The 15,545-nt window shown below is 35.9% G+C and overlaps 1 protein-coding gene across 1 annotated transcript in view; it reads right to left on the bottom strand.

The window, feature by feature from the left end:
• HDX (highly divergent homeobox) overlaps positions 1-15,545 on the bottom strand; it is a 166,582-nt gene that overhangs the window by 22,885 nt on the left and 128,152 nt on the right. The window contains exon 6 of the mRNA XM_049872844.1: positions 10,244-10,451. Coding sequence (XP_049728801.1) covers positions 10,244-10,451 — 208 coding nt within the window. The remainder of the gene's footprint in view (positions 1-10,243; positions 10,452-15,545) is intronic.

Below are 15,545 nucleotides of genomic sequence, written 5' to 3'. Positions count from 1 at the left end.
GAATTCTCCAGTGAAGGCATCTGGGCTCTTTTTTTGTTGGGATTTTTTTTTTAATTACATTTTTAATCTCTTCTGTGCTATGGTTCTGTTCAGATTTTCATCCTCAGTTTGTGTTAGTTTAGGTAGGTAGTGTGTTTGTAGAAATTTGTCCATTTCCTGTAGTTTTTCAAATTTGTCAAAGTATAGTTTTTCATAGCACTCTGTTATGATCCTTTTTATTTCAGCTGGGTCTGTTACAATGATCCTCATTTCATTTCTTCTTTTGGGTTATTTGCATGCTCTCCTATTTTTCTTTTGTCAGTTTCGTTAATGGATTGTTCATTTTGTTGATTCTTTTAGATAACCAACTTTTGGTTTTGTTGATTCTTCCTATTGCTTTTCTGTACTCTATTTCACTTATTTCTGCTCTGATCTTTATTATTTTCTTTCTTCCGGTGGCTGTGGGCTTCTTTTGCAGTTGTCTTTCTTTTTCTATCAGTTCATGTTTTATAGCTAATATTTTGATTTTGTGCCTTTCTTCTTTTTTGATATGTGCTTCTATTGTTATAAATTGACCTCAGAGCACTGCCTTTGCTTTGTCCCAAAGGTTTTGGTGTGATGTTTTTCATTTTCATTTGATTCTAAGAATTTTTTGACTCTATCTTTGATTTCTTCTATTACCCAATGGTTTTTAAGGAAGGTGTTATTCAGTTTCCATATATTTGATTTTTTTTCCCTTGCTCTTCCTATTATTGATTTCTGCTTTGATGGCATTGTAATCAGAGAAGATGCTTCATATTATCTCAGTGTTTTAGATTTTGTTGAGAGTTGCTTTGTGGCCTAAGATGTGGTCTATTCTGAAGAATGTTCCATGTGCATTGGAAACGAATATATACTTTTCTTCTGTTGGGTGGAGTGTTCTATATACGTCTATGAGGTCAAGTTGGTTGATTGTGGCCTTTAGATCTTCTATATGTTTGTTGAGTTTCTTTCTAGATATTCTGTTCTTTACCAAGAATGGTGTGCTGAAGTCTCCTATTATGTTTGTGGAATTTCCAATTTCTCAATTCATTGCTTTTAGAGTGTGTTTTTTGTATTTTGGAGCACTGTCATTGGGTGCACAGACATTTATTGTGGTTCTGTCCTCATGGTAGATTATCCCTTTCATCATCATATTATGTCCTTCCTTGTCTTTTTTGCTGGATTTTGTTTTAAAGTCTATTTTATCTGAGATTAGTATTGCCATTCCAGCTCTTTTTATGTTGCTGTTTGCTTGATACATATTTTTTCAATCCTTTGATTTTTAATTTATTTATATTTTTGTTTGTAAGGTGTGTCTCTTGTGGACACCATATTGATGGGTCTTTTTTTTTTTTTTTTGTCCATTCTGTCACTCTCTGTCTCTTCACGGATGCATTTAAGCCATTGATGTTCAGTGTGGTTATTGATAGGTGTGAGTTTATTGCTGTCATTTTGTAGTGCTTTTTTTTTTTTTTTTGTGGTGCTGACGTTTTCTTTGTTCCTCTTACTTTCCTGTGCTGAATTCTTTTTGTTTGGGACTTTTTTGTTTGTTTGTTTCTTTCTTTCATTTTTACAGATTTTGGGTTTAATGAGACTCTATGTTTTTCTTCTTTATTTTGATGAGTAGGTTCGTTAACCCTCTTTGTGATTACCTTGAAATTTATTCATATCTCCCTAAGTTCACACCAGTATTTTATTATTTGATATTGCCTTAACTTCCTCTCCATTGATAAGTTCTTTACATACACTGTTTATTCCCTCTTGTATCTTTATTTTGACTTTGTTGTCATTTACAGATTGACCTCTCTGGTTCCCTGAAGTAAATCTTTTAGTTTTGTTTGGTTCTTGAGAGTTCATTATCTAGGTTGGTATCTGGCTGATTCTGTTCTGTGTCTTAGAGTCAGGTTGTTGTCTGATTTTGTTGGTTCTTTAACTGAAGGATGCGCTTTAGTAAGTCTTGTGAGTTTGGTTTGGTTTTTACGTATTACCTTAATTTCTGTTTATCTGGAAATGCCCTAATTTCGCCATCATATTTGAACTAAAGTTTTGCAGGATATATTATTCTCGGTTGGCATTTTTTTCCTTTCAATGTTTTATATACGTCATCCCATTGCCTTATTGCCAGCATGGTTTCTGCTGAATAATCAGAGTTTAGTCTTATTGTTTCCCCTTTTTATGTGACTTTTTTTTTTTTCTTGAGCTGCTCTTGGAATTCTTTCTTTGTCTTTGGTGGTTTTAGCGAATGTGATTATGATATGTCTTGATGATTTTCTTTTGGGGTCTATCTTATATGAGTTTTGTTGAGCTTCTTGGATGGTGAGCTTTTCATCTTTCATGATATTAGGGAAATTTTCTGTCAGCAAATCTTCAGTGATCCTCTGTGTGTTTTTCAGTTTCTCCCCTGTTCTGGAGCTCTGATCACATATAAATTTTTGCTTTTGATTGTATCTCACATGATTCTCACGATTTCTTCATTTTTCTTTGTTTCTCTGTTTTTCTTCAGACAAAGTGGTATCCATGTATTTGTCTTCAATTTCTCTGATCCTGCCTTCCATTGTTTCAAATTAGCTCTAAAGCCTTCTATTGCACTGTCCATTTCTGAAGGCTTTTTATCTTTTGGGTTTCTAATTGTTGTTTTTGTATGATTTCTAGTTGTTTGTTTATTTTTACCTTTTGTTCCTGTATTATTTTCCTTAATTCTTCCATTGTTCTGTCTGTTTTCCCAGATTTTGTGTGTATTTTCCATGATTTTGTCTATTTTTTCTAATTTTTGTGTATGTTTTCCTTCATTTCTTGGAAAGCCCTGAATATTAGAGTTTTTAATTCCCTATCATGTAGTTTCAGTGCCTTTTCTCCTACCGGAAGGTCATCTGGTGTTTTATTTTTGTTGCTTTCTGGAGGCATCCTGTCCTTTTTTTTTTTTTTTTAATATGTTTCGATGTTGTCTGATGTCTTCAGGACATTAAGGAATTATTTTCTTCCTTTGTTGATTGTAGATTTGTTTGTTTCACCTGGCTTTTCCGGTTTATTTGGTTATATCTAAAAAGGAGGGCTGGGCATGCTTTGCTGCTTACTTGACTGTGGGCACAGTACTTCTCACCACCTTGTCCAGGTGAGCAGAGCTGTTCACTCAGCTATGGTATAGCAGGGCTTGTCCAGCAGAGGGGGAGATGAGGGGGGAACGAGTCATTTGCAGCATGTACTTGGGCTGACTGGGTGGTGCTGGGGACAGTGCAGGGTGTAGTCTAGTGGTCCTTGCTGGTGCTTCTCGGGGGCATGGAGCTTGGCACACAGTGTAGTCAGGAGGGAAGAGACAGGATATGATGTGTGTACTAGGTGCTCTGTCTCCTTTTGGAACTCCATGAAGTTGCCTTCCCATACTACCTGTCTGCCATTCTTGGTGTTTGAGGACCAAGATGGCAAATCCGTGCCAAGTTAGCTGTTAGAGGGCCTCCACTCCATAGCTCTCCTCATTCTCTGTTCTCTGTCAGTTTCTTTTTCCATTCAGTGCTTGATCACGTTCTTTATCCCTAAATTTGATGCTTAGGGTTCCAGAATTGATGTTTGTATCTGTTTTACTTGGTTTTTTGGGTCTTTGTTGCACAGGCACAGCATTGTGCTTCTGTCTATAGTGCCATGTTGGCCGACATTTTTTTTCTTTAACACTTTAAAGAGGTCTTTTGCAGTATATTTGCCCAATGAAATACATCATTTGATTTCCTGACTGCTGCTTCAATGGGCATTGATTGTGGATCCAAATAAAATGTAACCCTTGACAACTTCAATATTTTCTCCATTTATCACGACATTTATTGGTCCAGTTGTGACGTTTTTGTTTTCTTTATGTTGAGATGTACTCCATACTGAAGGCTGTAGTGGTTGATCTTCATCAGTAAATGCTTCAAGTCCTCTTCGCTTTCAGCAAGCAAGGTTGTGTCATCTGCATATTGCAGGTTGTAAATGAGTCTTCCTCCAATCCTGATGCCATGTACTTCTTCATATAGTCCAGCTTTTTGGAGTATTTGCTCAGCATGCATATTGAATAAGTAAGGTGAAAGGATACAACCTTGATGCACACCTTTCATGTAGCATCCCTTTGTTCTGTTGGAACGACTGCTTCTTGGTGTCTGTACAGGTTCCTCATGAGCACAATTAAGTGTTCTGGAATTCCCATTCTTTGCAATGTTATCCATAATTTGTTATGACTCACACAGTTGAATGCCTTTGCATAGTCAATAAAACACAGGTAAACATCTTTCTGGTATTCTCTGCTTTCAGCTAGGATCCATCTGACATCACCAATAATATCCCTCATTCCATGTCCTTTTTCTGAATCTGTCTTGAATTTCTGGCAGTTCCCTGTTGATGAACCACTGTAACCAATTTTGAATGAACTTCAGCCAAATTTTACTTGCGTGTGATATTAATGATATTGTTCAATAATTTCCACATTCTCTTGGATCATCTTTCATTCGAATGGGTCTCTTCCAGTTGGTTGGTCAGGTAGCTGTCTTCCAAATTTCTTGGTATTGACAAGTGAACATCTCTAGTGCTGCATCCATTTGTTGAAACATTTCAATTGATATTCTTTCAATTCCTGGAGACTTTTTTTTTTTTTGCCAATGCCTCCAGTGCAGCTTGGACTTTTTCCTTCAATACCATCAGTCTTAAGCATATGCTACCTCCTGAAATGGTTGAATGTTGACCAATTCTTTTTGGTACAGTGACTCTGTGTATTCCTTCCATCTTCTTTTGGTGCTTCCTGCACTGTTCAATATTTTGCCCATAGAACCCTTCAGTGTTGCAACTCTAAGAGTGAATGTTTTCTTCAGTTCCTTCAGCTTGAGAAATGCTGAGCTTGTTCTTTTTTGGTTTTCTAACCCCAGCTCTTTACACATTTCATTATAATTCTTTGTCTTCTGGACCTACCCTTTGAAATCTTCTGTTTAGTTCTTTTACTTCATTATTTCTTCCATTCACTTTAGTTGTTCTACATTCAAGAGCAAGTTTTAGAGTTTCTTTTGACATCCATTTTGGTATTTTCTTTCTTTCCTGTGTTTATAATGACCTTTTGCTGTTTTCATGTATGGTGTCCTTGATGTCATTCCACAACACCTGTGGTCTTCGGTCATTAGTGTTCCATGGATCAGATGTATCCTTGAGATAGTCTCTAAATTCAGATGGGATATACTCAAAGTTATATTTTGGCTCTGGTGGACTTTTAAAAAATTTCTTCTGTTTCAAATTGAATTCGCATACAAGCAGTTTGATGATGTGTTCTGTAGTCATCCCTGCCTTGTTCTTTCTGATGATATTGAGCTTCTCCATTGTCTCTCTTCACAGGTGTAGTCAATTTGATTCCTGTGTATTCTGTCTGGTGAGGTCCATGTGTATAGTCGCCATTTATGTTGTTGAAAAAAAGGTATTTGTAATGAATAAGTCTTTGGTCTTTCAAAATTCCGTCATACAATCTCAGGCATCATTTCTATCACCAAGGCTAACTACCAATCCTTCTTCGTTCCCTACTTTTGAATTCCAATCACCAATAATTATCAATGAATGTTGTACCAGCCGTATACTCACACTGTATGTAGAATTATCTTTCATGTTTATACCTGCATAATAGATACAGCTGAAAAGGGGCTTTGTTGTGGAATGTAATGTTATAGATATTGTTTCAATGTTTTAAACAATTTTCTTCTCAGGATAGAAAAAAAATTTTAATTTCCCAAACATAAATGTATTTTGATCAACACTGAACTTGAAATTAAGGAGCTGAGTCATCCAACTATTACTTTTTGCCAGAGTTTGATGTTGGGGAAGAGGTGAATCCAGGTTTTATTTATTTATTTAGTCTTTTTTAAGTCATTCCCAGCTGCATCTTCTTCTCTTCACACCCACATTCTTTTCTGAGTAGGGAAAAGAAAAGGAGATGGAGAAGGGAAGGCAAGAGGTGGAAGGTGTAACTTAAGTCAGAACTCTACCAGGGCTGTATCGACCCTCTTAGAAGAGAAAGGACGTGAAAGGGCTAAAAGATCAGTAGCACTTTTTGGTGATAAGGTTAAACCTGCCTTTTACTGCATTAAAAAAAAAAAAAAACTTGTTTTTCTTTGTAAAGATTTTTCTATGCTTTGAATTGACTTTTTTCTTTTTTAAAAATTTTATATTTATAACAAAATTTGCCATTTTAATCATTTTAAGTGTACAAAGCAGTGACATTATTATATTCACCATGTTGTGCAACCATTACTACTATTTCCAAAAATTTTTCACTGTTCCAAACAGAAACTCAGTACCTCTTAAGCAATAATTCCCCATTCTTTAGCCCTGAATTGATTTTTAAATGTAAATTATAAGCCTCAGTTTTATGGTATTTTTTCCTCTTAGACATTTAGAAAACCCTAACTCTATGGAATCAATGGTAGCATTATAAGGACCCTGAATTTCAAGTTGTTAGGCTTTGAAACAGTAAGGGCAGGTACTCTGATTATTGCCTCTGTAAAAAAAAAAAAATTTTTTTATCACTAGGATATAATTAATGATACCTCAAAATAAATACACATTTAGCTACATTTTCATAAACTGGAAGAGAATAAGGTTAGCACATTTTAAATGTATGATATTAACTCAGGGCAGATGACACAATTCACTTAATTGTCGCAAAAGGATCACACAGTCAAACAAATCAGATTAGAATTCTCCATCAGCAAAATGAGAAAGAGAATACAACAGAACTAGTTGAAAACTGTACAAAAAAACTCTTTTCAGTCTTGGAATATTCTTTTATTTTTTGTTGCTGTAATTTCTGATGACAATGAAAAGGTTACCATGCAGCTGTGAAAAATAAGCCACTGAGAGGAATTCTAGGTAATTTCACTTTCCATCAAATGTTTTTTGATTCATGAATTAAATTCTCTTTCTCCTTTTTCTCATTAGGTCTTGATTACTGTGCCAGCTGTCTACAGAACACTCTATGAAATGAAAGAGGATGCCATCGAATTGATTCCGACTCATAGCAACCCTGTAGGACAGAGTATAACTGCCCCATTGGGTTTCCAAGGCTGTAATCGTTATGGAAGCAGACTGCCGCATCTTTGTCCTGTGGAGTGGCTGGTGGGTTCCAACCAACCACCTGTCGGTTAGCAGCCGAGCACTTAACCACTGCACCACCAGAGCTCCTTAGTGGTCCACTGACAACTTTCAAATCAACTTTCACTTTTTCCATTTTTACTTATTTTTAAAAATTCTCCTTTTTTTGAGAAAGTAGGAGTTGAGGACTCAAACTTCACTTAGGGTCTTCTGTACTTTCCTTCTCTCGGTATATCTCCTCACAGATCTTGCATCCACTAACAGAAGCACACAAACTGCTACTTTCCTACTGTCACAAATAGCCACCAGTCATCAGGCTCTGATGATTCAGTCATGAATCAGTAGAAATATGCTAATATTTCAAGGCACATACTGACTAAAGGGAGTAATGACTAAAGTAATGACTAAAGGGAGGCATTGAGGACTAAGGTACGCCTGACCCAAGTTATGGTATTTTCAATTGCCTCATATGCATGGGAAAGCTGGACAATTCATAAGGAAACCCCAAGAAGAATTGATGCCTTGATGGTTTGGCAAAGAATATTGACTATACCATGGACGGCCAAAAGAATGAACAAGTCTGTCTTGGAAGAAGTACAGCCAGAGTACTCCTTGGAAGCAAAGATAGGGATGCTCCATCTCACATAATTTTGACATTATCAGGAGGGACCAGTTCCTGGAGAAGGATATCATGCTTGGTAAGTTATAGGGTCAGCAAAAAAAAAGGAAGACCCTCAATGAGATGGATTGACACAGTGGCTCCAACAATGGGCTCAAACATAAGCACAACTGTTTGGAAGGTGCAGGGCTGGGCAGTGTTTCGTTCTCTTGTACAGTGGGTTGCTATAAAAATTTTTTTTTTTTGCTATAGTCTCTTCATTTTTCCTGATGATTTTTGAATGTACCTCACAGTTTTCCTGTACATCAAATTCTCTGCCAACATCTTCAGCAACATCAATAGCAAATATTGGTTGAAAAGATAAAACTTGAATATTCACGTTAATAACCTTTCAAACACCTGGCCTTGTAATACAGGACCCTCTTAATATAAACATCTTTTATATCTCTTTCATTACTCTACCTGCTGCAATCTGCTTGTCTCCCCCATACAACTGCTTTTTTCAAAGAATCTCTTAATCATCCAGTTCTGTGGCTTTTCAATCTTCTTTCCACCCAACCTCTATGAGACCATTGATATAACTCTTCTTTCTTCTCAAGTCTCTTTCCTTCATTTTAGTAATACAATACTATTCCAATTATATTTCTGAATGTTCTTTAAATGGATCTATTTTCTCCTCCAGCCCCCACATTTAGATATTCCTCAACACACAATACTTGGCCATCTTCTTTTCTTTCTTTCTTTTTTTTTTTTTTAATTTTCTTACCTAATTACACCTTTTATTTCTATGGCTTGGTATTTTTTGGCCTTGATGTGGGTGACTCCCATATTTCCTCTTGTGTCTTAATTCCTCTTCTGATTTCCAGGCCCATATTATTCAAGGACCTGCTGGACAGCTTTGAATGGATGTTCTACCATCATCTAAAGCTGAACACATGCAAATCTCGATCCATCCTAGTTCATTAACCTATCCATTTAATGTAATGCCAGTGAAAATCCAGAGTGCATTTTGTGAGGTGGCTTGGGGAATAGTATGTCTAAACAATTTTAAAGTTCATCTAGAAGGATGAGTGTACTACTAGCCCTACCAGATATTAAGATATATTATAAAACCACAGTTGTAAACAATCAGATCAATGTAAAATAATGGAAACTCCAGAATTTGACCTGTGTGCGTGTATGCATCCATATCCGTATATATTCACGTACACTTAAAATAACTGGAAGAAGGATAGATAGTGTAGGGCCAACTGACTAAGCATTTGGAAAGGTAAAATTAGATTTGTTTTAATACATCTTAAAGCAAAATAAATTCCAGGTGAAGTAAATACCAAATTGTGAAGCCATAAGGATACCAGAAGGGGCATATTAAAGTAATAGTAGTATAAGGGAGGAGTTTTTAATCATGACATCAAAGACACAAACCATAAAGGAAAGGATTGGTAGATTTGACAACATAAAAATTACAAACAAAAATTCTGACCTTATATAACCCCAAAGGCCAAATTGAAAAGTAATCAATAAACTGGAAAATGTAGTATATCATGAATAGGGCTGTTTAACATTAATAAAATAAAAAGTAACAGAATGGACAAAGGCAAAATTCTTATTCTATCTGTCTTTCTCTTATACACACATGCACAGATAAAACAAGTATATATAAAATGTCCAGAAAAGACAAATGCATGGAGACAGAAAGCAGATCAGTTGTTGCCTGAGGCTGGAGATTGTGAGTGAAGACCGACTACAAACAGAATTAAGATAAACTTTTGGATGAAAACGTTCTAAAACTCGAGTTTGGTTGTACAACTACAAAATTTTATGAAAATCATTGAGATTATACACTTACAATGGATGCATGTTATGGTGTGTAAATTAGACCACAATAAAGCTGGTAAAATTTTTCAAAGGCATCAGAGGATAACTGTCTCTATGTCTGAAGTCAAATGAAACATACGTCTTATAGATAAATGGCATAATTACATGTTATTTTTTGAATTCCCGTTTAGGGAGACATCACAAAGTCTTATAAAGATAATCCAGTCTAATTTTCTTTTTTTTTGCAGACAGGAAAACTAAAACCCAATGAGTTAAATTCTTCCCCTCAAATCACATAATCCACTAATGAAAGTTCTAGGACTTGCACCCAGATTGCCTGACTACTAGTAGCCTGGCGTTCAGTACACTTTACTATAGTCTTTCATGACAGTGTACCTATAATGCTCTATAATTAAATTGACTAGAATTCCAATGAAATAAAAACAATCATTTACTCAACCATAATTTATGGATTGGTGTAATAAGCAACATTTCCAAATGTGGGAAATCACTATTGTGGTAGATGAATGCCCCTGGTTGTGATGTCTTGATGTGGAAGACTGTTTAGGTGGAAGCATTAAAAATGAATCTATTTCTTTTCAAATGCTTGGCCAAATGTTTTGAATACTTTGGATTTGATATACTGTAAGCTGAAAAGCAACAAAAATGCATCAAATTTACATGCATTATTATTAGGAGGTGCAGCATATAAAGTACCTTGAGAGCTTTCTTCAGACAAACAGATAGATACTTCATCATTTCTGTCATTATCCTCTCCAATATCAGGCCCAGCTTCCTCTCCTGGTGTGAGCGCAGACAAAGATCCAGACTCAGGCTGCTCAGAGAAATCAGCTGGGCCTCCTCTTGGAGGTGGAACTTCAATTCCCATTAAACGATACTTCCTTCTTCGATTCCCAATCCAAGTCTTTATAAGAGAAATATAAGAGAAAGTTTTGAAATCATAGAAAGTTTAGCAGTTCTGGCCATTAAAATAATTAATGGATTCTGTGTAAAATATGATTTAGAAAGGGTAAATAAGTACTAGAACAATGACATTTTTATTACCATTTAATATGTTATAATAAAATAATTGCTTTCCTTTAAAATCTTATTAGCAGAAATATGATATTTATCTAAATATAGACTTTCAAAAAACATGAAATCCATTAACAGTTCACATTTACTTTTGCTCTTTTTTTTCCTGGAGAAAATAATCCACCAAATCTTTCAACAGAAAAATGAATTGGTTATTTTCCCAAAGGAATCATGCATACAGCTATAACAATAGCTCATATTCCATTTCTAATCTTGCCCTTCCTGGGTGAAAATACGATCTCTATTATCTTTGTTTGGCTCTATAATGGTTACCTTACTGTTTCAAGTATTCTGAAATATCATTTTATAGGATTTAGAACCAATTTTTAAAACCTTTCATATTGAAATAATTTTCGAGCCACAGGAAGTTGCAAAGAAGTACAAAGAGGTTCCATGCATCTTTCAGTTTCCCAAAATTTGCTTCTTAAATAGTCATAGCACAATATCAAAAACCGGAAGTTTACATTGTGCTATGTGTGTTTATAGCTCCAATGTCCCTTTATCACATCATTCCTCCTCCTTCCCTTTCTACCATGCCTAACTTCTGGCAACCACTAATCTATTTTCCATTTCCATAACCTTGTCATTTTCAGAATGTTATATAAATGGAATAATACAGCATGTAAACTTTTGAAAGTGGCTTTTTTTTTCACTCAGCATAATTCCCTGGGGGTTCATCCAAGTTGTTTTGTGTTGAAAATAGTTCTTTCTGTTTTATCATTAAGTAGTATACCACAATTCGCTATGTAGAAAAGTTTGTTAACCATTCACCAGTTAAAGGACACTATGATTGTTTCCAGTTTTTGACTATTACATCAATAGTTGCTATGAATATTTGTACACAGGTGTTTTTTTAAACTATTTAAGAAATTATAGTGGTGAAATATATGTAACAAGTTTGCCATCTTAACCATATTTTGGTGTACAATTAGTGACATTAATTACATTCACCATGTTGTGTTACCATCACCACAAACTATTTCAACAATTTTACATCACTCCAAACAGAAACTCAGTATCCCTTTAGCAATAACTCCCATTCCTTCCTCCCCACAGCCTCTGGTAACCACTAATGTACTTTGGTCTCTGTGTGCTTACGTATTCTGGACATTTCATATAAATGGGAGCATACTATATTTGTCCTTTTGTGTCTGATTTATTTCACTCAACATAATGTTTTCAAGGTTCTTCCATGTCATAGTATGTGTACAGATTTTTGTGCAGACATATGTTTTCATTACTGTTGGATAAATACCCAAGAAAGTAATTTCTGAATCATATGATAATTTCATGTTCAATTTTAGAACAAACTTCTAAACAGTGTACCATTTTATGTTCCCACTAACAATGTATGAGAGATCCAGTTAATTCACATCTTTGCCAACATTTGACATTTTCTTTCTTTTTTTCTCTCTTTCTCTTTCTCTCCCTCCCTCCCTTTTTCTCTCCTTCCTTCCCTTCCTTTCCTGTTCTTTTAGGTGTGTATAGTGATATCTCATCTTGGTGTTAATTTGCATTTTCTTAGTGAATAGTGATAGGGACCTGGTAGCAGAATGGTTAAGTGCTCTGCTTCTAACTAAAAGGTAAGCAGTTCAAACCCACCAGCCCCTTTGCAGGAGAAAGATGTGGCAGTCGGCTTCCATATAGATTTACAGCCTTGGGAACCCTATGGGACAGTTCTACTCCATCCTGTAGGATCACTATGAGTGGGAATTGACTGAATGACAATGAGTTTTATTTTGGGTAGTGAATAATAACATTGAACATCTTTTCATATGCTTATCTGGCATCCATAGATGCTCTTCAGTAAACCCATTTTCTAACTTATTTTTGTTTGTTTTTAATGTTGGGTTTTGAGAGTTCTTTATATATGCTACTACATGAGGTTTTTTTTTTTTTGAAGGGGGTCAAAAACGTGGTTTGCAAATATTTTCTTCCAGTCTGTAGCTTGTAGTTTTATCCTTTTAACAGGATCTTTTGCAGAGTAGAAGTTTTAATTTTGATAAGATGCACAGAGTCACAATACCAAAAAGAATTGGTGGACATTCATCCATTTCAGGAGGTAGCATATGATCAGGAACTGATGGTACTGAAGGAAGAAGTCCAAGCTGCACTGAAAGCATTGATGAAAAACAAGGCTCCAGGCATTGACAGAATACCAACTGAGATGTTTCAACAAATGGATGCAGTGCTAGAAGTGCTCACTCATCTATTCCAAGATGTATGGAAGACAGCTACATGACCAACTGACTAGAAGAGATCCATATTTACACCTATTCCAAAGAAAGATGATCCCACCAAATGTAGGAATTATGAACAATATCATTAATATCACACACAAGTAAAATTTTGCTGAAGATTATTCAAAAGCGGCTGCAGCAGTACATACACAGGGAACTGCCAGGAATTCAAGCCTGATTCAGAAGAGGACATGGAGCTAGGGATATCATTGCTGATTTCAGATGGATCCTGGCTAAAAGAACACCAGAAAGATGTTTGTCTGTGTTTTATTGACTATGCAAAGGCATTCGACTGTGTGAATCATAACAAATTATGGATAACATTACGAAGAATGGGAATCCAAGAACACTTAATTGTGCTCATGAGAAACCTGTACATAGATCAAGAGGCAGTTGCTCAAATAGAACAAGGAGATACTGCGTGGACCAATAAGTAACATCATGATAAAAAGAGAAAAGAATGGATCCACAATCAATACCCATGGAAGCAGCAACCAAGAAATCGTGTGACACATTGCATTGGGCAAATTTGGTGCAAAAGACCTCTTACAAACTGTTAAAAAGCAAAGATGTCACTTTAAGGACTAAGGTGCTCCTGACCCAAACCATGGTGTTTTCAATCACCTTATATGCGTAGGTAAACTGGACAATAAATAAGGAAGGCCAGAGAAGTATTGACACCTTTAAGTTGCGGTGTTGCTGAAGAATATTGAATATACCACGGACTGACAAAAGAGCCAACAAATCTGTCTTGGAAGAAATACAGCCAGAATGCTCCTTAGAAGCAAGAATGGCAAGCCTACGTCTCACATACTTTGGACACGTTATCAGGAGGGATCAGTTCCTGGGAAAGGACATCATGCTTGGTAAAGTAGAGGGTCAACGAAAAATGAAGAAGACCCTCAATAACATGGATCGACACAGTGACTGCAACAACGGGCTCAAGCATAATAACGATTGTGAGGACTGCTCAGGACCCGGCAGTGTTTCCTTCTGTTGTACATAGGTTGGTATGAGTCAGAACTGACTGGATGGCCCCTAACAACAGGAACAAATCTCTGACTTTTTTCTTTTATAGAGTGCATTTTGGGTGATGTAAAAAAAAAAAGAAGAAGAAAATTTTCTTCTTTTTTTATCCAAGAAATTGTCATCAAGGCCTATGTCCTGAAGATTTCCTCCTATGTTATCTTTTAAAAGCTTTATAGTTTTATGTTTTACATTTAATCTATGATCTATTTTCAATTTATTTTTGTATAAGGTGTAAGGTTTAGGTTGAGGTTCATACCACCACTCCCATGGATATCTAATTGCTCCAGCACCATTTGTTGAAAAGACTATCCTTCCTCCATTGAATTGCTTTTGCAACTTTGTGTAAAAAATCAGTTGGTCATGCTTTATTGGGGCTGTTTCTGGGTTCTCTATTCTGTTCCATTGATTTACGTGAGTGTCCTTCTACCAATATCCCTCAGTCTTGATTATTATAGCTATAGAACAGACAAGCAAAAAAACCAAACCCATAGCCATTGAGTCGATTGTAGCTATATAATGTCTTAAAATCAGGTTCCTTTCACTTTTTCCCCCAGAATTGTTTCAGCTATTCTTGTTACTTTACCTTTCCATATACATTTTTTAATTATCTTGTCCATACCTTCCCCTCCCACATAAAAATCTCGCTGGGATTTTGACAGGAATTGTATTAAAACTACATGTCAATTTGGGGAGAATTGACATCTTTACTATGTTGAGTCTTCTAATCCATGAACAGAGAATGTCCATTTACTTAGAGCTTCTTTGATTTCTTTCATCAGCATTTTGTAGTTTCCAGCATACAAGTCCTGTACACGTTTTGTTAGATTTACCCTTAAGTATTTGGTATTTTCTAGTGATTGTAAAAGGCAGTGTACTTTTTGGATTAATTTGTCTTCTTCTCCTTCTGTATTACCTTTAAAAAAATTATGTTATTGTTGTTGAGAATATATACAGGAAAACGTACACCAGTTCAATAGTTTCTACAAGTACCATTTAGTAACAGTGATTACATTCTTTGTGTTATGCAACCCTTCTCACCCTCCTTTTCTGAGTTGTTCCTGTCACATTAACACAAATTCACTGTTCCCTAAGGTTTCTGTCTAATCTTTCGAGTTGCTGTTGTCAATTTGATCCCTTATAGGTAGTTCTTAAAAAAGCATAATGCCCAAGGCAGACATTTTTTTTACTAGTTAAGCTAAACTACAGTTCAGTTTTAAGATCACTTCAGGGAATATTTTTGGTTTAAGGTTTAAAGGTTATCTCAGGGCAATAGTTTCAGGGTTTCATCCACCCTCCATGGCTCCAGAAATTCTAGAGTCCATGAGAATTTGAAATTCTATTCTGCATTTACCCACTTTTGATCAGGATTCTTCTATGGAATTTTTTATCAAAATGTTCAGTATTGGTAGCCAGGCACCATCCAGTTCTTCTGGTCACATGACAAAGGAGGCAGTTGTTCACGGAGCCAATTTGCCACACATTCCGCATTCTCCTCCTATTCTTGACTCTCCTTCTTCAGTTGCTCGAGGTGAATAGAGACAAATTCTTGTGCCTTGGATGGCCACTTGCAAGGTTTTAAGACCCCAGGTACTATGCAATGAACTAGGAGATAGAACAGAGGCACTAAACACATTCTTAGGCCAATTAACTGCGAC

This window comes from Elephas maximus, chromosome X (genome assembly GCF_024166365.1).
Source record: "Elephas maximus indicus isolate mEleMax1 chromosome X, mEleMax1 primary haplotype, whole genome shotgun sequence".
Lineage (NCBI taxonomy): Eukaryota > Metazoa > Chordata > Mammalia > Proboscidea > Elephantidae > Elephas > Elephas maximus.
The sequence above is the reverse complement of the archived record's forward strand: the minus strand, read 5'-3'. Positions and strand labels throughout refer to the sequence as shown.